We start from the raw sequence: 27,722 nt of genomic DNA on the forward strand, positions 1-27,722 counted from the left end.
ATTGTTGCTAAGAGAAGAGAAGAAGCGGACCAGCCGTCGTTTTTGACTTCTTGCCCTTCTTAAGAGAAGCAGATCTTCCCATATTTCCAGGTTTTAGAAATCTTAGGATGCAGGAGAGGTTTTTAAAACCTGATTTTCTCGCTTAAAATCCATGAAACGCTACCACAACAGCGGCAGCAGCTTGATCATGAACCCTCTTTTACACTGTTTTCAAACTAAAAACTTGGATTCTAAAATCCGAGTATCCAAACGGCCCCTAAGCTAAAATCGTGATTTTATTTTCCCGCCTATAAACCTCTGGTTTTAGTAAACTATTGGGACGGCAGTCTTCGCAGCTTTCAATGGCAACTGCAGTTTTATTTTCCCCAAGAGAAGAAATGAAAATGTAGTTGATTTGATGAGGAAAATGTCCAAAGCTTCCATCAGAAGGGATGCATATAGGGCATGTTTGGCACAATTGAAAAATCATTCCACCGAATACGCTATTTAAAATTGGGTTTTTCTCTGTATTTCAGGCATTTTTCATGCTCCCGTTAATATTCGGAGAAATAATTTTTCATGGCTGCCAAACATACCCATTGGAAATTTCATCTCGCATAATCAAATTTTGTGGGAAATTGGTAAGCGAGATTAGAACTGTAGAGGACCCTTTGCAACCATTATAAAATTAGAGAACACTGCATCTTCTGTACAAGGGATTTGTCAAGGACCATCGCAGAAAGGCATTTTGTGGCCGGCTGTTGCATGTGAGAGCAGCCACGTCGGATGAATTAAATGAATAAGGCAAAAACTGCTCTCACATGGAACATCCAACCGTGAAATGCCTTTCTGCAATGGTCGCTAGCAAATCCCTTTTGTAAGCACACATTCCTCCAGTTTCCTCCCTCTTCCTAACAAAGGCTACATATTTTCACCATTTTCCTCCCTCACTATGAGTTCACTTGATGCAGGGAAACCATCAACCAACCATTGGCACAAAGGAGCCTTCGCATATATAACAGGAAACATTAGATTGAGAAAACTGGGGTATCACCAAATTGGGATTTTAAAGGCACCATCCCTCTACAAAATTCACATTTTCAAAATATTTACCTGCCTCCCTACGCCAAATCCCTTCTTCTACAGCGAAGGGTGGTTGGTGTGGTAGGCCTGGCTACCTTTAAGGTGAAAAAATGTAGAGTAAACCGATGAGAATGAGAAACCAAGTTTTAATTAAGCAATCTGCAAACAAAAGTCCAAGAGATGACTTGACAATAGACTTTCTTCTGGACCAGATAATGTCCGACATTTAGTTTCTAGACTGTACACACACATGTATTAAAATGTCTCAATGTTCAAGGGGGTACCCAGAGATCACAGCAAATTCAGGCAACACTAGACAAGAGGTGGATACTGTTTGGCTTGCTGACGAACTCTCTTCTTATACTCCACTGGTTCCTGAAAATTCATCAAACCCACATTACGCAATAACACAATGGCAAGAAGTTAGAAAGTATAGATACAACAGACAATTGAGATCTTGAAAGGTGAGACCTGGATGAAGAGATGATATCCGTCTGTTTGGGCAGGATCGGCAGGGTTCGGCTGATCCAGTAAATCTTGTATGCCAATAAGAATTTGTTTCACAGTAATGGCTGGTCTCCACCCCTGTCACCACATAATGCAACATCTTTCAGCCAAGGAAGGATAGCGTTCCCTTTAAAAACAGTTAATATAAGCTGGCATAACTTGCTGTTATTACAGAAAAAAAAGGTTGGTAGAACTCGCAGTCATGAAAAGCAATATACTTACACTGTCCTCGTTGAGGATCGATAGGCATACCGTTCCAGAAGGATAGATATTTGGGTGGAAGAAACCTTGAGGGAACTTGCACTTTGGAGGTTTACTTGGGTAGTCCTCGCTGAAATGAAGGGTAATAGGGAAGTAGCCACCCTCCCAGTCAGTCTGCAAAATTATTAAGAAATCAAGAGTAACTACCCATTCTCTTTTAGGAAAGGACATAGTAATATGTACTACTACAATCAGTACTGCCACATGTGCTAACACTGAGTTATAGGTTCCATATAAATGGGTAACCATAGGGAATATCACCAACCACAAAAAGGACAGGCCTTTCTGTTCCCTGTCATTATCGATCTCTGTTAAAAAGTAGTATACGAGGATATTTATCCTACTGTCGTGTTTCTTGCTCCTTATATGAGGAAGGGATCAAGGCATCACACCAAAGACCAAAAGGCTATGATCATCAACAGAGGAAACTAAGAAATGAATGGATTAGATTAATAATATGGCACTTTGCCCTTTCCTGCTTTTACGGACACATCCTTTATAGTCATAAGCATTTTGAGAAGCTAGTTAATTTACTGGCACAATCTGCTGCTGAGAATCAAAGACAGGATACCACCACTACAAATAAAATGACAAAATCATAAGTACTGGGTCTAAAAAAATTATAAAACTTGCCAGCTGCAAAGTAAAAATCGACTCATCCAACTTTATCATCGCTAAAAAATGCTTTGTTAAATTCGATGAACCAAAAGTTAATAGTTAGGATTCATGTGTTTTTTATTCCATCATACGGTTGGGTTGTATGTGTGCCAAAATTTATTTGGCATGTAAAGTTTTGTACTATTTTTCTCCTACCTTTTACCACATTTTCCTGGATGTTCATCTTTTCATTGCTTCGAACAATTTCCCATCAAGTTATTAGACTTGGGAGATTTTCTATTCGACACAGCGTAGCACAGGCCCCTGGGCAGTTTTATGAGTTGATGGAGTCACATGATTTATGAATATTGCTGGGTTTTTTTTTTTTTTGAATGGTAAAAAATTTCATTCCAAGATTTCAAAAGACCAAGAAGGTCTATACAAGGAATAAGGAGAAAAAGAAAAAGAAACAATACAAACCCGCTAGGGGCCGAGAGACGACAGGAATCCAAAAAACAAAACAGGAATCATAGGGAGGAAATCTAATAACTCCACCTCCTCCCTAGACACCCCAGCTCTAGCTAGAGCATCGTTCTCCGAATTGGCCGACCGACGAACGTGGAGAAAAGATAAATTGGATCCACAAACACTATCCTGAATCTCATCAAAGAATGACGCAAAACCCCAAGGATGCGAGTGGGACTCCTTGAGCCATCCATAATCTATAACATTGCAGCCCAACCATAATCTATATCATCATGACTATTGTCCAATTAAATCTAAAAACACTGCCAAATTATTAGAAAACAATAGCCCCGAGTTATTTTTTCAAGAAGAATTAATAAATCCAAGAAAATTTTATTAAACGAAATATATCTTCTTTTATACTAATACTGTCTAATTTCGGCTCAGCCACAACCAAATTTTCTAGGGTATGTTTCTTGTACTTGGTTCTTTAGCTTTCTCTTTCAAGGAGCACAACTAGCACATCTCATATTCCAAAATAAAATATTTTATCCATAAGAAAACGAACATAAAAAAAGATAATTTGCTCGAAGTGGAGTAGGAAGGAATGGAAGGTCAATTTGCTGAAAATGAATGATTAATACACAGCAATAAAGATTAAACAGAGATGACATCAATTGGTTTTGATTACAATACATACAAATTGTTCCTATTTGGTAAGAACTAAGAAAGCAGCTTGGAGAGATCCAGCTTTTAAATATCCAAGGAATTACCCTGATCACTGCATTTCAATGTCAATTTGTAGTGCATCAGGAGAAGAAAAAAAGATAGGCAAAAGGCCACAGAAAAGAGCATCAAGGGACCTCAATAATTTCGCCTTACAGAATACATTTTCTGGGGATGAAATTTATAGAAACCAGATCCAAAAATCAAACAAGAAGGAAAATGATATTAGCTAGACTTGACAAAGTTTCTATATGATATAGAATGAGAAGAATTCTTCTTGATGCTCAGATGGAATACCTAGTAAAGGAAGCTCCAGATAATATACTTGATAGTTGATATTGTCTTGCTCTTGAACCAACTTGATCCCAACACCCTTCAGGTTTTGGATTCGTGGGCCATTGACAAATCCATCGTGGAGACACTAAGATCAAGAGGGCCTGAGAATGCCAAGGGTCGTCAACTTTTTATTTTGTAAAGAAAACTCAAGACGTTGAAGATGAATCTCAAGAAATGGAATATTGAGAAGTTAAACATAGTCCAAGATAACGTGAAGACGGTACGATTGATTTTGAAACCATTGTAAAGTTAGCAAAAGAAATTCTTTTAATAAGTTCAAATATTGGACGCAAAGATTCAGGCTTATCTTCATAATGTCAAGGCTCAAGAAGAATCACTTTTGAGTCCAAAAGTCCAAAATAAGATGCCTAGGCTAAAGGGTAGAAATATAAGATCTTCCCCTCAAGTCAATAAAGCATATTAAGTATTGAGTACATAAAAGCTATAACCGCTTCTTCATAAGTTCCTTGAAAATACTACAACTTTGGGCTCTTTTGTGGATTATGTGGACGGAACACAACCATAAGATCTTCATTGGCAGGGTGAGATCTATTGTGTGCCAGAAATGTATGCTTTTCAATTGTGTTTTTCCATGGGCGAGCTCCCTCCATTTTTCTTGACATTAGGTCTTGGATTTGAGGCTTTTCAATTGTGTTTTTCCATGGGCGAGCTCCCTCCATTTTTCTTGACATTAGGTCTGGGATTTGAGGCGTCATTGGGACATATCAACAATTCAGTGTCAACACAAAGTCCCTGATCCTAGATGGTCTTTGCCTCTTAACTCTGACAGGATCCAACGTCGGGAATCCAAATCCGATTGGCATTACTGAGATTATTAGGAAACATGAGGGATTGATCAGGTTGGTGTATTCCAGCATTGGGGATTTTGCAGATGACGTTATGGTCTCTGGTCCAACGTGATACGATTGTTTAGGATCTCTGGGGTCATGCTTGGATAGTTGGGGTGCTGATTGGTTCTCGGGCCTTTTTCGTCGTCGTCATGGTCTTTGCTGATGTTAGGTCCCATGGAACTACTACTTTGAGGTTCTTTTAGGGATTGTGTGGAAGGAACACAACCACAGGATCTTCATAGGCAGGGTGAGATCCACTGCGTGCTAGAAATGTATGACTTTTAATTGCGTTCCTCAGTGGGCGAAGTTGATGCAAGTATGATTGCAGGGATACGATGTGTAATGGTTGGCCCAATTAAAGTGATGCGTGATTGACTGAAATTGGTCGCCAAACTCACAATTTATGTAATAGAAAAATGAGCTTTTGGTTTATGGAACTCGGAGACAAAATGTTCTAGGTTCCAAGTAAACGTCTATGGACGACAAGCTCAAATGATGATAAGACAAAACTCCTAACAACTGGCAATGATTTTAGGATATCCTTTAGCATATACTAAGATTAGCTTCCAATTGAAAGTTCTCTCAAAACAGAAATAGCCAAGCCAAGGAGTGAAACAGAAATGCCCGTAAGTCGTAACTCATAAAATGTTGTAGTTACAACCATGGATTTAAATTTTGGTTTCAGTTTCAGACCCCATCAAAACCGATTTTTTTTTTTAAAAAAATAATAATTTCGGCCAACACAACCAAATTTCGGCTGAAATCCAAAAATTTCAGATTCTGGTCCCAATCGATTTCGACCGAAATTTAAAACAATTACAACTCTCTGCTATAGCATTTCATTCAACATTATGCCTGATCCAAGAGCAATGAGTAAACAAGGTTATCCCAATCTGACCAAAATGATTGACCGATCTCAAATTCACAAGTAGAGACGATCGGAGGGTTTTCCATAGTCCATACTTCCAAAATATGTGGATGAACAACCATGGAATTCAAAATGTATTGACAATGCAAAATATAGTGGAAATCAAATATCAAAACTCATTAGAGCTTTGTTTTTAAGCTTCTGCATCTAACACTCTGAATAGCCAAGCTACTTTTCAAGCCAAATTGAATGCGAGGATTGAGCTTGCTTCATTTAATTCCAGATATTATTTATTCTTTAGAATCAGATGTCATGGCAGTACTACTTATAGCATAATGTAATAACCGGTAAAAATATATAGGTGAGTAATCATCGGCATTACCAAATAGTCACTATTCAAAAATTACTATTTACAGTGGGTCCCACACAAGCGGGCCCCACATAAGCGGGCCCCACATTAGCGGGTCCCACACAAGCGGGTCCCACATCAGCGGGCCCCACAACAAGCAAGACCCACAAATAGCGGGTCACGCCACAACCACTATCATTATGAGTAGTTGCACTTACCAATAAAAATAATAATTAATGAGATTAATTATGATTGTTAATCTTAGAGTAGTTGAAGATGGTGGGAGAAATCATTATTGTTAATCTTATTTTAAGAATATGGTGGGTGAAATCATTATTGTTAATCTTAGAGTAGTTGAAGATGGTGGGAGAAATCATTATTGTTAATCTTATTTTAAGAATATGGTGGGTGAAATCATTATTGTTAATCTTAGAGTAGTTGAAGATGGTGGGAGAAATCATTATTGTTAATCTTATTTTAAGAGAATAGTAGGTGAAAATACATCTATAAATAGAGAAAGAGAAGAAGAAGAAAGAGAAAAAAAAAAAAAAAAAAAAGAGAAAAGAAAAGAAAGAAAAGAGAAGTAAGGAAATAGAGAGAAGAAACCATTAGTCCTTCTATTCTTCTTCAACCTCCATCATTCTTTTACAACAAGTAAGTGTCTTTATTTTTAAATTCTTGGATTTCCACATCTCATGTATCACAAAAACCATGCTCAAATCTCACGATTTCATCATATGCAAAACCCATATCTCTGTTAAAAATAAATAATTAAGGTTGTTGTAAACAAATGAAACTAGGCAAAAGGAGGGGCATATACAATCGTGACCTTGTCTTCTCTTTCCTCTCACGCCCAAAATTTCAGCAGAGAGAGAGAGAGAGAGACTCGTTCAAAACAAAATAAATAAGAAAATAAGAAAGAAAAGAAGAAGGAGGAGACTTACCTAACCATATGAATACGTGCGTACTGTTATATAGTTAAATCAAAAAAAATTATATTTACATTGATATATGCGAAATTATGTGCCTGATTTACCGTATTTAATCTGAAATATCTATTGTATTACATGGGCATATACACTTAGGTTTAAACCTGGAATTTGTATATATTTAATTTGTGCTTACATGTACGTATATATCTATAGATTTTAATTATAAAATTTAAATCCTAGTACTGTTTTGTACCTTAAACGAGATCACCAAATATGTCCAGATTTATGTTCTATATATATATATAAGTATTGAGGTCCAAATGGGACCAGATTTTCACACTGTTGGTCGAAGATTTTAGGACCAAAAGTGGGCCAGGTTGTGTTTGAAAATGAGAGCATCTTATGTCTCCAAAAACGGGACAGATTTATGTACTGTATGTGTGTGTATCTCCGAGCCCAAAACAGGACAGATTTATACACTGTACGTGTGGGTGTTTTTGGGTTCCAAACATACCAGATTTATGAGCTTTGGGTGTGTAATTCTTGAATCCAAAAACGGGACAGATTTATGTACTGTATGTGTGTGTATCTCCGAGCCCAAAACAGGACAGATTTATACACTGTACGTGTGGGTGTTTTTGGGTTCCAAACATACCAGATTTATGAGCTTTTGGTGTAGTAATTCTTGAATCCAAATCTGACAGAAATGGGGTATAAGTATTCGCATAAACCACTATACAAATAATGGTATGTGTGGTCTTATTTTCAGGATAATCATTTCCTACTCTATTGGGACTTTTCAGGTTCTAATTTCACTCACATTTCCAAGTTTGAAAAGGCAGGTGACAGCTAGACCTTGTCTTGTAATGGTATTCAATATAATTGTCTATGCAATATAGCTCTGCTTATAAATTGCTTGATAAATACCTGCTTAGTGAATTTATACTCGCTTGCCTGGAATCAAATGAATGCAGGAAGAAAGGCAAAGGTAAGTAATTCCATACATGTTGCATACATGGGGTAGAGTGAAGGGGAACTTAAGGGTGTGGTGGAATCATCCTGGGACCTAAGGTCCAAAGGCCAACGCGAGAAGCGTGTACTGCCTTTCGTTGGCAAACCAACCAAAAAGGGAAAGTATCCCCGAGGGATAGTATCCCCGGCTCGGCAAATGCGAGACCGTAATCCAAGTCCATAACGTCACTACCTTCAGACAGGGGTAGTGGGTAGTCGTGCGGCAAGGACACCGGCAGAAAAATAAAATGAAAAAGTCAGAAAAGAACTGACCGAAAAATAAATGGGGGAACAGCCGGATGTACCTGGGGAATGTGCTGTCTCATAATTGTTGCATACATAGTATAAATTGAAATTATTGTCATTGCTTTTATTTATATTGCCATGGGCATTGTAATCTTTATGATATTGTTTCTAGACATTATTGAGGATGTGGATTATATTGTATGCACTGTTATTATTGTCTCTTTTACTTTGCTCGGTCTCTGGATGACCCTGCTCTGACGTTGATTCCTCCACCACAGGGGTTGAGGCATTAGAAGGCGGAGCATTTGCAAATGAAGGAACCATGGGATAAGGGACTGTGTGATCAGAGAGTTTATTCCTGGAGTCTTTGCATTTTGACGCCTTGCGTCATTTACCATTTCTATCGATACTTTGTTATGATAAGACATATTCAAGTTGTAATAAGATTCTATCGTGGTTGATGCTTGTAAAAAAAAAAAAAAAAAATATTTCCATGATTTTTACTTTCTTTTGCTCGTAGCGACTCGACGGAAAACGGGTCGTTACAGTTGTGGTATCAGAGCCAGGTTTTACGGAAAATCTGGTGCTTGTGGGTTGAGTCGTTAATTTGGGTTAGATAGGTAATAGGTGACATATGATATGTCACACCTTTAAGGTCAACCGAGAATTCGAACGAGATAGGAGAACTACCCTAAAAACCTTAGTAAGTAAACAATTGATTAGAAACTTCATGGTACCTCGAAATTTAGTTGTGAAATAAAGAGATTTCGTTCTGACCCATAGTTTTCTCCTCATTCCATGTATTCTTGTATCTTATAGATGTATTCAAGAAGGAAGCAAACTGGCAGTAATGGCAACACTAACCAAGCTCCTGCGCCTGACAACAATACCCAGGGCCCAACTCAGGATCAGAATCAAGATGACCTACAATTACTGGCTGAAATCCTCAGGACAAATCAAGAGGCAAATCAAGCAGCTCTTCAGGCCATTGCGGCGAGCATTGGGACTCGTCAGGAGCCAAGATATCATGAGGATACCACTCAAGTCCATAGACAGTTCAGGGACTACCATCCCTCTGAATTTAATGGAGAAGGAGAACCCTTAGCAGCTGACCATTGGTTAGTTGAAATGGAAAGGATCTTCGCAGTGATGAATTGCACTGATACTCAAAGGATCCGCCTTGCATCATTCCAACTAAAAGACGATGCCGGTGTTTGGTGGCAAACAGTAGAAGAAAATTACCCGACGGTTAGGAACGAAACTTGGGACCAGTTCAAATCACGATTCAACAATCAATTTTTCCCTTCGCATGTTAAGGACCAGTTAGCAGGACAGTTTGCAGAACTGAAGCAGGGAACGTTGACGGTGGCTCGATATGGGGCCAAGTTTAGGGCTTTGTCGCGCTATGCCCCGGGTTATGCAGCGACAGAAAATGATAAGGTTAGAAAATTTGTTAGCGGTCTTCGTCCTTCCATTAAGGCGAGTATCGTTAACCTTGGTTCTAGGACCTTGGCAGAGGCCTGTGAGAAGGCCGAAGTGGCGGAAGACTGTGAGAAGTCAGTACAGGCAGCTAGATCTCAATCTATTATTAGCAGGAATCAGGGACCCCCACCCAAAAAGCAGAGGACGGATGGTGGTTCGCAATCCAAGACCTTGTGCTCTCTTTGCGGAAAATTCCATTCAGGCCAGTGTTGGAAAGCAATGAATGTCTGTTTCAATTGTGGAGATCCCAACCATAAGCAGAGGGATTGCCCTAAGAAGAAGCGTCAGCAGTATGCTAGACAGCCATATCAGCAGCAACAGCAGGCTCTTCCTAGACCTCCATACCAGCCGCAGCAGCAAAATCAGTGGAGGGGAAACCCAAATCTCATACCAGTTCAAGGAAGAAATGCACCCCAAGCTCCTATCAATCGGGTCTTTGCCTTAAGTCAGCGCGATGCTGAAGCATCTGATGCAGTTATCGAAGGTCAGCTTCTCGTTAATGGTATATCTGTTCATGTCTTATTTGATTCTGGCTCTACATTATCATTTATATCGCCTGATTTTGTTCGAGAATTAGCTTTATCTCCTGTACCCTTATTACATCCGTTGAGAGTGGTCACACCAGTAGGTGATGTAGTAATTACTAACTTGGTATGTAAGGGTTGCAAAATTAAAATTGAGGACCGGGAGCTTTTGGGAAACCTTGTATTACTGAATATGAATGACTTCCAGGTCATCTTAGGCATGGACTGGTTGGCGTCTTATCACGCCAGTGTGGATTGTTTCCATAAGGTAGTGGTGTTCAGAATACCCGGAGAGGAAGAATTCTTGTTTGAGGGTGTGAAGCGCCCTGGCAAGATCAAAATTATTGCTGCATTAAGGGCCCAGAAAATGTTAAGTAAGGGATGTGAAGGTTTCTTGGCGTATGTGAAGAAAGAAGATGATGGTGTAGGGTTATCAACAGCTGATATTCCCGTGGTGAGTGAATTCCTTGATGTTTTTCCAGAGGATCTCACGGAGTTGCCTCCCCACAGGGAGATCGACTTCACCATTGCTCTCGAGCCAGGAACCTTACCCATTTCCAAAGCACCTTATCGGATGGCCCCTGCCGAGTTGAAGGAATTGAAGGAACAGTTGTCTGAGTTGCTCGAGAAAGGATTCATCAGGCCAAGTTCTTCGCCGTGGGGTGCTCCTGTTCTATTTGTTAAAAAGAAGGATGGCAGCCTCCGTTTGTGCATCGATTATCGGCAACTGAATAAGGTTACTATCAAAAATCGTTATCCTTTGCCTAGGATCGACGATCTTTTTGACCAGTTGCAGGGAGCTTGTCATTTTTCTAAGATTGATCTCAGATCAGGGTATCATCAGCTTCGTGTCAAAGATGAGGACATATCCAAGACAGCTTTCAGGACCCGATACGGTCATTTTGAATTCGTGGTAATGCCATTTGGATTGACTAATGCTCCAGCTATCTTTATGGATATAATGAACAGGATCTTCAAACCCTTCTTAGATCAGTTCATTGTAGTATTTATTGATGATATACTCATTTATTCTAAGTCCAAGGAAGATCATGCAGAGCATCTGAGAAGAGCACTTGAAACTTTGAGGCAGAATCATTTGTTTGCCAAGTTTTCGAAGTGCGAATTTTGGTTAAAGAGCGTGACATTCCTAGGTCATGTGGTCTCTAAGGAGGGCATCTCGGTGGACCCAGCTAAAGTCGAGGCAGTGTTGCATTGGAAACAGCCGTCTAGCGCAACTGAAGTCAGGAGTTTCTTGGGGCTAGCTGGTTATTACCGAAAATTTGTTGAGGGATTTTCGGCATTGGCTGGTCCTCTGACCAAGTTGACTAGAAAGAATGTCAAGTTTATTTGGGCGGAGGAGTGTGAGCTCAGTTTCCAGGAATTTAAGAAGAGGTTGACTTCGTCGCCTGTTCTTGTCCTCCCTTCTGAAGGAGTGAATTTTGTTATTTATAGCGATGCTTCCATAAAGGGGTTAGGTTGTGTACTTATGCAGGATGGGAAGGTGATTGCATATGGCTCACGGCAGTTGAAGCGGCATGAGGTAACTTACCCTATCCATGACTTAGAATTGGCCGCTGTGGTTTTTGCGCTCAGGATCTGGCGTCATTATTTGTATGGTGTGAAGTTTGAGGTTTTTACGGACCACAAAAGCCTCAAATACCTGTTTGATCAGAAAGAATTAAATATGCGCCAGAGGAGGTGGCTTGAGTTCTTAAAAGACTACGATTTTACATTGAGCTACCATCCAGGTAAAGCCAATGTGGTTGCCGATGCTCTCAGTAGGCAAGGATGTGCTAAACTTGCATGCTTGCTGATGGAAGAGTGGAAACTTCTTGAACAGTTTAGAGATTTGACTCTGGATATTTGCAAAGTGGGTGAAAAATCAGTCTTAGCAAATTTTCGAGTTCAGTCAGACTTTTTGGAGTCGATAAAGGCGGCTCAAGCAGATGATGCAGAGTTGGTCAAGTTGAAGAAAGAAGTAGATTCCAGATCAGACTTTTCAATTGGGGCAGACGGTTTCTTGTACTTTAAAGACAGGATATGTGTGCCAGCTAAAGAAGATCTCAGAAGGAGTATCTTGGATGAGGCTCATAAGTCTCGCTACACCATTCACCCGGGTAGCACCAAGATGTATCATGATTTGAAAAGAAACTTCTGGTGGAGCGGAATGAAAAGAGAAGTGGCTAGCTATGTTTCGAAATGTTTGACTTGTCAAAAAATAAAGATTGAGCATCAGAAACCTGGAGGCACTCTAAAGCCTTTGGAAATACCCATGTGGAAGTGGGATAGCATTTCTATGGACTTCATCATGGGTTTGCCCAAAACCAAGAACGGTTGTGATAGCATCTGGGTAATTGTTGATCGTCTCACCAAATCTGCACATTTTATTGCCATGAAAAAGACTTGGACTTTGAACAAGTTGGCTGAGGTGTATGTGGCTCAAATTATCAGATTGCATGGAGTACCTACTTCTATAGTATCAGACAGGGACACCAGGTTCACTTCTAAGTTTTGGCATGGGTTGCATGAGGCTTTGGACCACAACTGTAACGACCCGTTTTCCGTCGAGTCGCTACGAGCAAAAGAAAGTAAAAATCATGGAAATATTTTATTTTTTTTTTTTACAAGCATCAACCACGATAGAATCTTATTACAACTTGAATATGTCTTATCATAACAAAGTATCGATAGAAATGGTAAATGACGCAAGGCGTCAAAATGCAAAGACTCCAGGAATAAACTCTCTGATCACACAGTCCCTTATCCCATGGTTCCTTCATTTGCAAATGCTCCGCCTTCTAATGCCTCAACCCCTGTGGTGGAGGAATCAACGTCAGAGCAGGGTCATCCAGAGACCGAGCAAAGTAAAAGAGACAATAATAACAGTGCATACAATATAATCCACATCCTCAATAATGTCTAGAAACAATATCATAAAGATTACAATGCCCATGGCAATATAAATAAAAGCAATGACAATAATTTCAATTTATACTATGTATGCAACAATTATGAGACAGCACATTCCCCAGGTACATCCGGCTTTTCCCCCATTTATTTTTCGGTCAGTTCTTTTCTGACTTTTTCATTTTATTTTTCTGCCGGTGTCCTTGCCGCACGACTACCCACTACCCCTGTCTGAAGGTAGTGACGTTATGGACTTGGATTACGGTCTCGCATTTGCCGAGCCGGGGATACTATCCCTCGGGGATACTTTCCCTTTTTGGTTGGTTTGCCAACGAAAGGCAGTACACGCTTCTCGCGTTGGCCTTTGGACCTTAGGTCCCAGGATGATTCCACCACACCCTTAAGTTCCCCTTCACTCTACCCCATGTATGCAACATGTATGGAATTACTTACCTTTGCCGTTCTTCCTGCATTCATTTGATTCCAGGCAAGCGAGTATAAATTCACTAAGCAGGTATTTATCAAGCAATTTATAAGCAGAGCTATATTGCATAGACAATTATATTGAATACCATTACAAGACAAGGTCTAGCTGTCACCTGCCTTTTCAAACTTGGAAATGTGAGTGAAATTAGAACCTGAAAAGTCCCAATAGAGTAGGAAATGATTATCCTGAAAATAAGACCACACATACCATTATTTGTATAGTGGTTTATGCGAATACTTATACCCCATTTCTGTCAGATTTGGATTCAAGAATTACTACACCAAAAGCTCATAAATCTGGTATGTTTGGAACCCAAAAACACCCACACGTACAGTGTATAAATCTGTCCTGTTTTGGGCTCGGAGATACACACACATACAGTACATAAATCTGTCCCGTTTTTGGATTCAAGAATTACACACCCAAAGCTCATAAATCTGGTATGTTTGGAACCCAAAAACACCCACACGTACAGTGTATAAATCTGTCCTGTTTTGGGCTCGGAGATACACACACATACAGTACATAAATCTGTCCCGTTTTTGGAGACATAAGATGCTCTCATTTTCAAACACAACCTGGCCCACTTTTGGTCCTAAAATCTTCGACCAACAGTGTGAAAATCTGGTCCCATTTGGACCTCAATACTTATATATATATAGAACATAAATCTGGACATATTTGGTGATCTCGTTTAAGGTACAAAACAGTACTAGGATTTAAATTTTATAATTAAAATCTATAAATATATGGGGTCAAAGCTAAATTTTAGCACGGCCTATCATCCTCAGACGGATGGTCAGACCGAGAGGGTTAACCAGATTGTGGAGGACCTATTGAGAGCCTGTATTCTCGATTTTGGGGGAGACTGGGAGCGTCATTTGCCCCTAGTCGAATTTGCTTATAATAACAGTTATCAGCAAAGTATTCAGATGGCTCCCTTCGAGGCTCTTTATGGTCGTGCTTGTAGATCACCATTGTGTTGGGTTGAAGTTGGTGAAAGGCAGTTGCTTGGGCCGAAATTGGTGGAAGAAACTTCTGAGAAAGTAACCTTGATCAGGGAAAGGTTAAAGACAGCTCAGAGTAGGCAGAAGAGCTATGCCGATCAGCGGCGTAGAGAACTCGAGTTCGCTGAAGGAGATATGGTTTTTGTTAAAATCTCGCCTTTCAAAGCGGTTATGCGGTTCGACAGGAAAGGTAAGTTGAGCCCTCGTTACATCGGGCCTTATCGCATCTCTAAACAAGTTGGATCTCGAGCTTATGAGTTGGAATTACCTCCAAACCTTGATAGGATGCATAACGTATTTCATGTATCCATGCTTCGTCTATATCATCCCGACCCTTCTCACGTGCTAGAAGAGGACGAGGTGGAGCTTCAGGGTGATTGGTCCTTTTCGGAAGGGCCTGTGCGCATTCTGGAGCGCAAGGATAGAGTTTTGCGGAACAAGTCGATTCCCCTTGTCAGAGTACTTTGGCGTCACCATGGCGCTAATGAGACTACTTGGGAGCGAGAATCGGATATCCAGAAAAATTTTCCAGAATTATTTGGAGGTACGCTTTTAGTTATTTAGTGATAAAGAGGAATTTCGATGACGAAATTTTTTTAAGGGGGGTAGAATGTAATAACCGGTAAAAATATATAGGTGAGTAATCATCGGCATTACCAAATAGTCACTATTCAAAAATTACTATTTACAGTGGGTCCCACACAAGCGGGCCACACATAAGCGGGCCCCACATTAGCGGGTCCCACACAAACGGGTCCCACATCAGCGGGTCCCACACAAGCGAGTCCCACATCAGCGGGCCCCACAACAAGCAGGACCCACAAATAGCGGGTCACGCCACAACCACTATCATTATGAGTAGTTGCACTTACCAATAAAAATAATAATTAATGAGATTAATTATGATTGTTAATCTTAGAGTAGTTGAAGATGGTGGGAGAAATCATTATTGTTAATCTTATTTTAAGAATATGGTGGGTGAAATCATTATTGTTAATCTTAGAGTAGTTGAAGATGGTGGGAGAAATCATTATTGTTAATCTTATTTTAAGAATATGGTGGGTGAAATCATTATTGTTAATCTTAGAGTAGTTGAAGATGGTGGGAGAAATCATTATTGTTAATCTTATTTTAAGAGAATAGTAGGTGAAAATACATCTATAAATAGAGAAAGAGAAGAAGAAGAAAGAGAAAAAAAAAAAAAAAAAAAAAGAGAAAAGAAAAGAAAGAAAAGAGAAGTAAGGAAATAGAGAGAAGAAACCATTAGTCCTTCTATTCTTCTTCAACCTCCATCATTCTTTTACAACAAGTAAGTGTCTTTATTTTTAAATTCTTGGATTTCCACATCTCATGTATCACAAAAACCATGCTCAAATCTCACGATTTCATCATATGCAAAACCCATATCTCTGTTAAAAATAAATAATTAAGGTTGTTGTAAACAAATGAAACTAGGCAAAAGGAGGGGCATATACAATCGTGACCTTGTCTTCTCTTTCCTCTCACGCCCAAAATTTCAGCAGAGAGAGAGAGAGAGAGACTCGTTCAAAACAAAATAAATAAGAAAATAAGAAAGAAAAGAAGAAGGAGGAGACTTACCTAACCATATGAATACGTGCGTACTGTTATATAGTTAAATCAAAAAAAATTATATTTACATTGATATATGCGAAATTATGTGCCTGATTTACCGTATTTAATCTGAAATATCTATTGTATTACATGGGCATATACACTTAGGTTTAAACCTGGAATTTGTATATATTTAATTTGTGCTTACATGTACGTATATATCTATAGATTTTAATTATAAAATTTAAATCCTAGTACTGTTTTGTACCTTAAACGAGATCACCAAATATGTCCAGATTTATGTTCTATATATATATATAAGTATTGAGGTCCAAATGGGACCAGATTTTCACACTGTTGGTCGAAGATTTTAGGACCAAAAGTGGGCCAGGTTGTGTTTGAAAATGAGAGCATCTTATGTCTCCAAAAACGGGACAGATTTATGTACTGTATGTGTGTGTATCTCCGAGCCCAAAACAGGACAGATTTATACACTGTACGTGTGGGTGTTTTTGGGTTCCAAACATACCAGATTTATGAGCTTTGGGTGTGTAATTCTTGAATCCAAAAACGGGACAGATTTATGTACTGTATGTGTGTGTATCTCCGAGCCCAAAACAGGACAGATTTATACACTGTACGTGTGGGTGTTTTTGGGTTCCAAACATACCAGATTTATGAGCTTTTGGTGTAGTAATTCTTGAATCCAAATCTGACAGAAATGGGGTATAAGTATTCGCATAAACCACTATACAAATAATGGTATGTGTGGTCTTATTTTCAGGATAATCATTTCCTACTCTATTGGGACTTTTCAGGTTCTAATTTCACTCACATTTCCAAGTTTGAAAAGGCAGGTGACAGCTAGACCTTGTCTTGTAATGGTATTCAATATAATTGTCTATGCAATATAGCTCTGCTTATAAATTGCTTGATAAATACCTGCTTAGTGAATTTATACTCGCTTGCCTGGAATCAAATGAATGCAGGAAGAAAGGCAAAGGTAAGTAATTCCATACATGTTGCATACATGGGGTAGAGTGAAGGGGAACTTAAGGGTGTGGTGGAATCATCCTGGGACCTAAGGTCCAAAGGCCAACGCGAGAAGCGTGTACTGCCTTTCGTTGGCAAACCAACCAAAAAGGGAAAGTATCCCCGAGGGATAGTATCCCCGGCTCGGCAAATGCGAGACCGTAATCCAAGTCCATAACGTCACTACCTTCAGACAGGGGTAGTGGGTAGTCGTGCGGCAAGGACACCGGCAGAAAAATAAAATGAAAAAGTCAGAAAAGAACTGACCGAAAAATAAATGGGGGAAAAGCCGGATGTACCTGGGGAATGTGCTGTCTCATAATTGTTGCATACATAGTATAAATTGAAATTATTGTCATTGCTTTTATTTATATTGCCATGGGCATTGTAATCTTTATGATATTGTTTCTAGACATTATTGAGGATGTGGATTATATTGTATGCACTGTTATTATTGTCTCTTTTACTTTGCTCGGTCTCTGGATGACCCTGCTCTGACGTTGATTCCTCCACCACAGGGGTTGAGGCATTAGAAGGCGGAGCATTTGCAAATGAAGGAACCATGGGATAAGGGACTGTGTGATCAGAGAGTTTATTCCTGGAGTCTTTGCATTTTGACGCCTTGCGTCATTTACCATTTCTATCGATACTTTGTTATGATAAGACATATTCAAGTTGTAATAAGATTCTATCGTGGTTGATGCTTGTAAAAAAAAAAAAAAAATATTTCCATGATTTTTACTTTCTTTTGCTCGTAGCGACTCGACGGAAAACGGGTCGTTACACATAATCATCACATGGCTTCCACCTTAGGGCACAATTTTGCCATTAGCTAGTCCACAAGATCAGATCCTTGTGGATTAACATCTCTATGCCAAGGAGCTGGTGTTGGAAGGTTCTAGGAAAGGTTTAGCATTCCCAAAATTTTAGTTCTTTATTGCGTATTATGCCAAAATGCAAACAATATGGAAGTTCTGTTGGACATTGGAGGCTAGTGAAATAGGATTTACAGAGCTATTCAATTGTAGCTTAGTCTCAGATCCAAGAAAACAACAAACTCTCAAATCTGGAGGAAGCTAATGGACGTTTCTTAGGATAAAACCGAGAAGATACTGAAGAGAGGAATAAACCGAAAATCTCAGATGAAAACCTCTTGGAGCTCCATGACATTGCCACTAATTCTGGCGATTCTTGCAAAACCCTGCACAAACAGTGATCCTCTACGATTAGGCTTCTTCTCTTTCACCAAATTAATTGCAGGATACAACAAGGGGATGTCGATCCATTAATGACTGAAGGTTCCTTGTTATTCAAGGTAGAAATTGGAGAAGAAGACATGGAACTTGAGATTCAAACTCAAAATTTCTTCCTCCAATGGACAAATTTTCCAAGGGAAATGTTCTCTCCGAGTTGAAACCCTAGATCTAGATCCAAAAGCCAAGCTCAAATTCAAATTTTCATTTTAAAATCAAAGTCTCTAATCTAATACAAAAAAGAGGGAAAATGGCCATCTATAGCCCATTACATTTGCAAAATGACCTCTACACCCTCAATCAAAATGACCTAAAAACCCATGAATAACTAGGCAAATGCCTAAACTACCCCTAATTAAAGTAAAATGACTAAAATGCCACCACAAAAGAGAAATGACATAAAAGGGCATAAGAAAGAACCAAAATGACCATGTTTCCCCTACTAACACAAGTAGATTAATGAAAAGATATGGTCCTACCCTAACGGAGCAATGCCGAATGCCGATGGGATACAGGATGCTCCTGCACAAAGGCCCCTGATCCTAGGTGGGCATTGCATCCTAAGGTAGATTAAGCTGAACTTCTATAGATCCAACATCAGGAATCCAAATCCGATTGGCATTACTGGGATTATTAAGAACCACAAGGAACTGATCAAATTGGCATATTCCGACCCTGGGTGGGATTACTAATTAATTCTGCTAACACTCTAACTTCCTAAAACAAGCAGTCCTAACTTACTAACTTTCTCCCAATTAAATTCAATCAATAAAATGGGAGATGATTTTTTCACCCTCCCAAACACCACCCCCCCCCCCCCCCCCCGCGGGCTACGATGGTGCGCCCCCCGTTTTTTTTTTTTTAACGTGAATTGTGGGCAGACTTGAAGTTTTTTTTTTTTTTTTTTACGCCAAATCACGTTAAAAGGGGGGCGCATCATCCTACAGAAGGCACGCGCGCGCGCACGGGGGGGGGGGGGGGGGGGATCATCGCCCAAAATAAACCCTAAATTGGAAAATAAATCTAAAACAATTAATACCATAAATAGAATCTATGATTCTTTATTCAAAATTAAATTAACCTAAACAATAAATCCCCCTCATATGCCCCCCCCTTGTGGTACGAAAACCCCAAAAGAAAGAATTTTGAATCGGACTGGTTAACCATGGTCGCCGACCCCAACAAGTTTGGGACAAAGGCTTTGTTGAGTTGAGTTGAGTACTGGTTAACCATGGTCATAGTCCTAAATTTCCACAAAAACCAACATGAAAAGTCCAATACGTTTCCATTTTCATCCCCACCAAAACACATACTGAAACCAAAATGCACAGTGAAACCTTTTAGAAGGATGTGTTATATAATTATATTCATATGGATTGATATGTATAAACTGAATTATCATACATGCGCACAAAATTTCAAATTTCTACGAAAACTAACATGAAAAGACCGAAATGTTTTTATTTTCATCCCCACCGAAGCATGTGTCGAAACCAAAACACATAGCGAAACCAAAAACACAAGTGTATTAGTGGTATGCCACACCACTATGTGTTACATAATTATATTTATATGAATTGGATGTGAAATGTAGTGTGCATTATGTATTAATCAAATCAACTCAACTCAACAAAGCCTTCGTCCCAAACTAGTTGGGGTCGGCTAAATGAATCCTTAACAATTCATGAAGAACGTGAAAGGAATCTACTCGACTCTAATCCTGGCTCTAGTTGGGTTCTTCTACGTGGATCATTTTCTTCAATTCTATCATATCCAAGGTCAAGTTCTTTGTTATGTTCCTAGCTATCAAGTCTTTCCTCATTGTTTCTACCCAAGTTGTTTTCGGTCTGCCCCTGCCTCTTTTTACTCCATCAATTTAGCACGAGTCGCCTCTTCTCACCGGAGCATCCAAAGGCCTACGTTGGATATGTCCAAACCACCTTAAGCGATGCGATGCTCTCTCATCTTCTCCTCAATTGGTGCCACGCCCACCTTTTTACGAAAGTCTTCAGTTTTAATTCTATCTAACCTTGTGTGGCCGCACATCCATCTAAGCATTCGCATCTCTGCTACACTCATCTTATGCACATGCTGCTTCTTGGTGGCCCAACATTCTAAGCCGTGCAGCATGGCTGGCCTCACAGTTGTCTTATAAAACTTTCACGGTCGCACAGAACTCCCGAAGCAAGCTTCCACTTCAACCAACATGCTCTTATTCTATGATTAACATCCTCTTCAATCTCTCCTTCCTTTTGTAGAATTGAACCAAGATAGCGAAAGATATCTCTCTTAGGTACCTCATGTCGAGTCATATTTACTACATCCTCGTCCCGCCTCCTTGCATTACTATATGAACTATATTTATATGAATTATATGTGAAATGTTTTCATCCCCATTCGATGTTGTTAAACCATTATGGGCGATTTTTTTCTTGCGTGATGGTTTTTAGTGTGTATTTGTGCTTATTCTAGCACTTCCTGGAGTTGCATCTTAAATGTCCATTATTTAGATACGTGTCTATACATTAATGCAATTTTATAGAATTTCCACCAAAATTTCCATCTGTGTTATCATTTACATCATACTCGAAACGCATACCGAAACTGAAATTTGAAACCTCGCATAAGCGACAACGCATGTGACTAGATACGTGTCTAGACATTAATGCAATTTTATAGGATTTCCACCAAAATTTCCATCTATGTTCCCATTTCCATCATGCCCGAAATGCATACCGAAACTGAAATTTGAAACCTTGCATAAGTAACAACGCATGTCACTAGGTGTTAGATGTTAAACCATCACGGTTTGATTTTTGCTTATCTAATGGTTTTTAAGTGAGCATTTGTACTTATTCTAGCACTTCTTGAAGTTTTATCTTAAATGTCCAATCATTTGCACATAGGTTCAAAAGACTGTCCATCTTGCATATGTTTCCAGCCATTCAAAAGAAGAAAAAAAATTGCACATGTGTCCATATATTTTCGTATTTTACACAATTTCTACTTAAATTTCCTCTAAACCGACATATTTTCATTTCCATCACAGTCGAAATAAATACTAAACCGAAACTTGAAACCTTGACCATGGTCAAATCAATCAAAATGACAAAATTACACATCTCCTTCCATCACCTTTTATAGCCTTAAATAGGATGTAGATGACCCATGCGGGGCCCTACTTGAGAATTTTTTTTTTTTAAATAAATCCCTTGCCACTTTTTCTTGCAGTGTCTCCCATCAGGCAGTTTATGTGGGCCCCAATTAATCATGACATTTAGAACCAAGAGCTTGGGCATGTTTCACTCGAATGACTTCAATTGAACGAACATGTTTTTCTTTTTTAATGGCAGCAGAATTTATTGCAAGAAAGGAGGGACCGAGATGGTCAATACAAGGGAATGGAGCCTAACAATGATAAGAAAGAGGGCAATACAGGCCAAAAAAAAGGACAAGAAAAGGACTCAGGGGGAAGGGAATCAAACAATGCCAGATCTTCCTTGAACACCCCCTCTCTGGCAAGGCCATCATCAACCCCATTAGCAGATCTACGGATATGCTTGAAAACAATGAAGAAGATCCTACCCAATCTTGCATTTCATCGAAGAAACTCAGCCTCAGTAGCATCTGCCACCCCGATGGGACCCACAAATGCCCAAATCACCTCATCTGACTCATTCCTTAAAACAACTCCAATGCCCGGAAGACCTGGTTTTCCTAAGCTAGATACTTCAAAGTTTAACTTCAGGAACCAAGGGTCATGAGGCACCCACTCTTGCACAATCTATGACTTCTGCTCCACAGTAATACACACCTCCTACCAGCCATTCCATAAGTCATACACAGATAAAAATCGGAAACATGGAATCGACTTCACCCCAAGAGATTATTGGGCAATCATTTTGAAATAAAGGAAGTGGGAACTATTTGAGTGTGTGTGTGTGTGTGTGTGCAGGGGATTTGGGTAGCACATCGCTATCAACGTCTGTGCATGTTAAACTGACCTGCCAACCAAATCAGGGCAATCAATTGAACATTTTAAACTGATCCCTATAAATGACTCAATGTGTGTGCATGTGTGTGTACACGGGGGGAGGGAGGGATTGGACATATCAATGTTTCTTTTCATGTACTTGATTTACATGATTTGGGTAGCACATTTTCAACCGAATCCATATTAAAGAGAGCTGAATTTGACTTGAAATTCAACGAAAATGACACCTACTGTATTTCCTCTGACTTCGCTTGCAATCAAATCACAATCGGGCTATCCTCTCTCGACCTAAAAACCTCCTCACACACATCTCTTTTCCTCTTCACTAGCGCCATCTCTCCCTCTGCCCTTGAGGCGGGTGAAAAATAAAAATAAAAAATAAAATAAAATGATTGAAAAATAAGAAGTATTTAATTATTATTTTTTTAAATGCTGGCAACCCTAGATAAAAAAGTAATGGGGGGCTGTTAACAAGAATAAGAATAAACAATATACAATTTAAATATTATAAAATCTTCATTCAAAATATAAAAAAATAAAAATGGTAGGCAACCTTGGACCAACGAGTATTGGGGGTGTTTCAAAAAGTGATGTTGTTGTATAACTGTCTTACTTGGGGCAAATGGTCGTACAGACTTGACGAATGCAGAGGTCTGTGCACTCATAGAAATCGAATATTTACGACAAATTTGAATGGGAGATTGCTGATAGACGAGGGCTCGTTAAATTGTGATAGAATGAATGAAGGGCTACAAACTGGGGCCTTGGAAACTTGGGCAGTATTTCAGCAAGATCATTGAGTTATGTAGGAACCAAATTGAGAAATGCAATCACATATCCATGGGAACTCTAATGAGCTGGATGATAAACTGGCCAAACCAGGTGTTTCAAGACTCAAACTATACATTGAGCAGTTATTACCCATTGATTTATCGTTGTAACAGTGTTCACTTTATTAATAAATTTCTTATATTTACAAAAATAAAATTAAAGAAGAGGATATGAGGTTTGAAGCAAGGGATCTTCTATCTCCATGTGCTTTCACTCTTACAGTCGAAGCCCTGACAATTAGTTTGAAAGATGGTAGTGATCAACGGAGTTAAGATTCTCCTGCCCAAAGCACATGCCCCATTGGCCCCCTTTTCTCATCTGAAGCATATTAATAATGTCATAGTTTTAGTACGGAGAGAAAAAAAAAAAAAACTCAAAACGATGAGAAAAAGCAGCTCAAGATCTATTGCAAAGCTTATGGTAAAGCGATCAACATATCTAGAAGTAGTTTTCTTAGGGAAGATGAACGGACTATGAGATGATGTCGTCCACACATGACCTCTATTTCTTGTTTGATATATGCTAATGACCTTATGGTTTCGTGCATTAGCTGGGGAGACGAAGACGAACCAGCCAAGAAAAGTTTGTCATAAATCATAATCTATTCCAAAGCTTTTGCCAGAGTGATCAATATAGGTCAGCAGTAGTCTTCTTTGGAAAAACCAATGATAGAACTAGGAGATTGTGTTGCTTGACCTAGGGTGTTATGACTGGATTTCATCCTTCTTTCTATCTAGAAGCTCTCTTAAAAGGGAGATAAAGTAGAAGTTTGCTCGACCCTCTGATCATGAACTAGGACTGGAGTAGTACTGTGGTGAAAGACCAAGTTCCTACATGGCTAGATAAGCAAAGCTCGTCAGCTCAATCCAAATGCTAGTCCAATCCATCACTATGAGAGCCTCAATTTTATTTTATTTTTAATGGAAAAACACATTTGTGAGTGGCTCAAAATTTTCAAAAGGACTTAGCTCAAAAATAGAAAAGGTGTTGATAATTTTGTGGAACTAGCAAGAATAAGTTAGAAAGATATGTAGAGTCAATTGGAAGTTTTGCAAGCCAGAGGCTAAGTGTCATTTAGTATCCAAATTCTGGGAATTGACTGTTGCAAGCTTAATTACGACGATTTGGAGATAGTCAGTAGGTAGTTTTGATGATATCATACAATGGAATGCATTTTGTCTAGAGCAATGCTTCAAAACTCGAACTTGGACGAGAACTCGGCCAGGGTAGTCACATTGTCACTAGCTCAGGCGGGTCAGAGGAGTATTGATTGACTTGGAGGGCAACAACTCATACTCATATTAGAACTTGGCTAAGGTAAAAGGGATTCGACTTGGGTGAGTCAATGATGACTTTGGTTAAACAATGATCTTGGGAATTGATCAGTTCAAAACAAAACTTGGAGAGGATCCGCGCTGGCCTCTATTAGATGCTCAAGGTTAAGATTCCTTGGAGTGTTGTAGAAAATTCCTAGTTTTGGCACGGAAAATGGGTTTTGGACCTTTGGTAGATCCATAATTGATTTGATCCAGTTCCCGTTTAAGGTGAGCTGGCAGCTAACTCTTTATAACACACGAGCAGATGAGTTTCAATCACATACATAGTTGAGAAGATAGCTTGAAGAAGCAAATAAATTTGCAAATTGATTGAATTTGGCCAACAAGAAAAAGAATTCCAAAAGTTAAACAAAAAATTCATCACTCATTAAATATGACGGAAAATTCACGTAAGAATACCTTATACGTAGACCTAAAACAACAATGATAAATCCTTGTTCTAATTTTAAAAAAATATAACTTAGCCTACTACTTTTTTGGAAAATGATGACTGAATAACTTAGCCTACTACAAAGCTATATAACACCACCTCTTGAGCCATAGAAACTTATCTAGAATTAAAAATTATAACTTTTTATCACTAGGATACAGTCCTAATACATTTGGAAACCATAGAAGTTTCTAGAATATATATTCAATATCTTAGCCCGGAAAATTCTAAAAGTTAATCCTTACCGTGGACTCTTTCCCGAGTCACCCAACCTCAGTGAGTGTGGGATTCACTATGCGAGGATGCTCAATATCTTGGTGAGATCGAGGTCAGTATGTTAAATTTTTTACTGATGATTCTGGGCCAAGATTGCCTTCTCTGTATCAGTGCATTTTCCTATTAAAGAATAGTGAGACTTTTATTTATATTTTATCCCTCATACATTCTATGGGATAGTTGGTTCTATTGGTGATTGTTCAAACCATAAAGAATGGATGCTTTAAGATTAATGCATATAAGGAGGAAAACACCAAGATGTCCAAATGATGAAACATGAAAGCAAAAATTAGTAACAAAATAAAAGAAAACAGAAATCACAAAAGAAGAATTCAACACTCCAAATGCAAACCCCCAATTCAATCTAACAGTCACACCAAATTGAGAGAACAATCAAACCCATAACAGAAAAGGATAGGACCTGATAAACGACCAAATCCTCCAAACACCCAAATTAGGGTTTCTAATAGCACTAGAGACAACCAAAAGTTAGAAATCTCATAAAAGCAAGTAAAACCCTAAACTGTATAAAACACAAAAAAAAAAAAAAAAAAAGGTTTTGAAAGAGAGAGGAAAATGAGAAGTAGAAGATTACCCCCTGCTTTCCGGGAATTGTGCAGTGCCACACCATCAGATTCACTGAACCATCAGGTAAAGTTTCTGGCTTCGCAACAAAACCCTAAAACAGAGAAAGAAAAAAAAGAAGAAAAAGAACAAAGTTAGGGCAAATGGAGGAGAAATTACATAGCTATGATCGATCAAGAGAGAGAGAGAGAGAGTAATAAATACATGAGGATGATTTTTACGCCACGCCTTTCGTTCTTCTGCAAGACGACCACGAGCTATGCCTCCTCCAGACATGGTTTTTCTTCTTCTTCTTCGTCTTCGTCTTTTTTGTAGCAGATGTGGAAAAAAAGAGGAGAATATTACAGAACTAGTCGTATTTATAACGTGTTTCCTTCCTTGGGAAGAAAAGAGAAAAGAGTGAAAAACGGAGGCCGCAATATTAAGAGTAAGAAGTCAATCCACGTTATAAAAATTAATGCGTGGAAATCACGCTGTAGTGGGACCCACTTATTCCAGTTTGGGGTCCCATTTTGATATTCAATCATAAAAAAATGGACGGTCGCTCCTATTCAATCAAGCGTAACACACCACCACGCAAACACTCCTTTTTCTTCAATTTTCTTTTGACCCTTTGTTTGGTTGCCATCTGAGGCATTCTACATTTCCGGTCGGGCTGACATGTCAATGACTTTCTCGCATTTATTTTCTATCTCGTGTAAGGGGAAAATCCAGCTTATTGTAGAATTTTACAAGCTATTAGTAAAAATGTACGTGCTAACCATTTAAAATTGTACATACCACATCATAGGTTGATCTAAACCGTCCATGTGATGGAACACAACATCAATAAGTTATGCCCGTAAAATCATTTTCATAAGTTAATCCTAGCCCTCCAATCTATAGAGGTTTCCATGATTGTTGTTCCTCTTAAGATACTCAGAATTCGTCAACATTTTTACAGGTGTTCTGCATTCGTAATATCAACATTTCTGTAATTTGACCCGCACATGGTGAATAAGGAAAAATAATTTTTTCATCATTGTTAGGGGTGCAACTTGGGTGTCAACACGACCCAATTCGAGTTAGGTTACGACGAGCTGAACTGATTTGATATGGTAGTAATTGTTGACCACCTCAACTCAAGCCGGGTTGTTTTGGATTCTGAGAACCAATAGTGACTCACCGATAATCAGTTTTTAACTCATAATCGGTTCTCAAAATCCTAACCAAACAGGGACTAACAGTTAACAAAGGAAAAATATTATCCTCACTACTATATTTTGATGATCGCACTCCTCACTTTATTCGAGTACGGTATGGCCCACACCGTAGGATTATCCAAACCGTCAATTTTGGACTATGGAGACTATTTCAATGTTGAAAAATAAAAACACAAATATACATAACTACTTCATATGGAACTCAAATTTGGGTTTCAGGTCGGGTTGCTCGACAACTCAACTCGACCCAACCCGATTTCCAATTGGGGTTGATTTTTCTCAACCCAACCCAACCCAAATTCAGGTTGAACCCGACCTACGTGGGAACATCCAAGTAACAACAACGGTTTGAAATTATATATAGTGCTAATGTCCTCACTACCATATTTTATAATGGCACTACTCACCGTATTTTGACGATCGCACTCCTCACTCTATTAAAATGTATGGTATGGCCCGTACCTGTGTCGGTACTTTTCGTATGTAGATTACGATTATACTATAGAATAATTTCTCATATATGGTGTGTGGCCATACAAGCCAGTGTTTTTTTGAAAAAGTATTGTACAACCCACTACATAGGAAGATCCAA

The 27,722-nt window shown here is 39.0% G+C and overlaps 1 protein-coding gene across 1 annotated transcript; it reads right to left on the minus strand.

Annotated features, from left to right (window-relative positions):
• Positions 1-1,190: 1,190 nt before the first annotated feature.
• Positions 1,191-26,323, minus strand: LOC143846867 (SUMO-conjugating enzyme SCE1-like). The gene is made up of 5 exons (XM_077355459.1): positions 26,133-26,323; positions 25,939-26,022; positions 1,792-1,944; positions 1,534-1,647; positions 1,191-1,437 (listed from the first exon to the last, which is right to left on the minus strand). The coding sequence occupies exons 1-5, from the start codon at positions 26,202-26,204 to the stop codon at positions 1,375-1,377; spliced, it is 486 nt and encodes a 161-aa protein (XP_077211574.1). The 5' UTR covers positions 26,205-26,323; the 3' UTR covers positions 1,191-1,374.
• Between the last annotated feature and the right edge of the window lie 1,399 nt (positions 26,324-27,722).

This window comes from Tasmannia lanceolata, unplaced genomic scaffold (genome assembly GCF_043159265.1).
Source record: "Tasmannia lanceolata isolate RefF3 unplaced genomic scaffold, GAP_Taslan_0.1 ptg000015l, whole genome shotgun sequence".
NCBI classification, from domain to species: domain Eukaryota; kingdom Viridiplantae; phylum Streptophyta; class Magnoliopsida; order Canellales; family Winteraceae; genus Tasmannia; species Tasmannia lanceolata.

Coding starts and splice junctions, on each gene's coding strand:
- LOC143846867 (XM_077355459.1), bottom strand. CDS start 26,204: ATGTCTGGAGGAGGCATAGCTCGTGGTCGTCTTGCAGAAGAACGAAAG. Junction 1,648..1,791: donor CGATCCTCAACGAGGACAGT/GTAAGTATATTG, acceptor ATGTGGTGACAG/GGGTGGAGACCAGCCATTAC. Junction 1,438..1,533: donor GATATCATCTCTTCATCCAG/GTCTCACCTTTC, acceptor ATGAATTTTCAG/GAACCAGTGGAGTATAAGAA.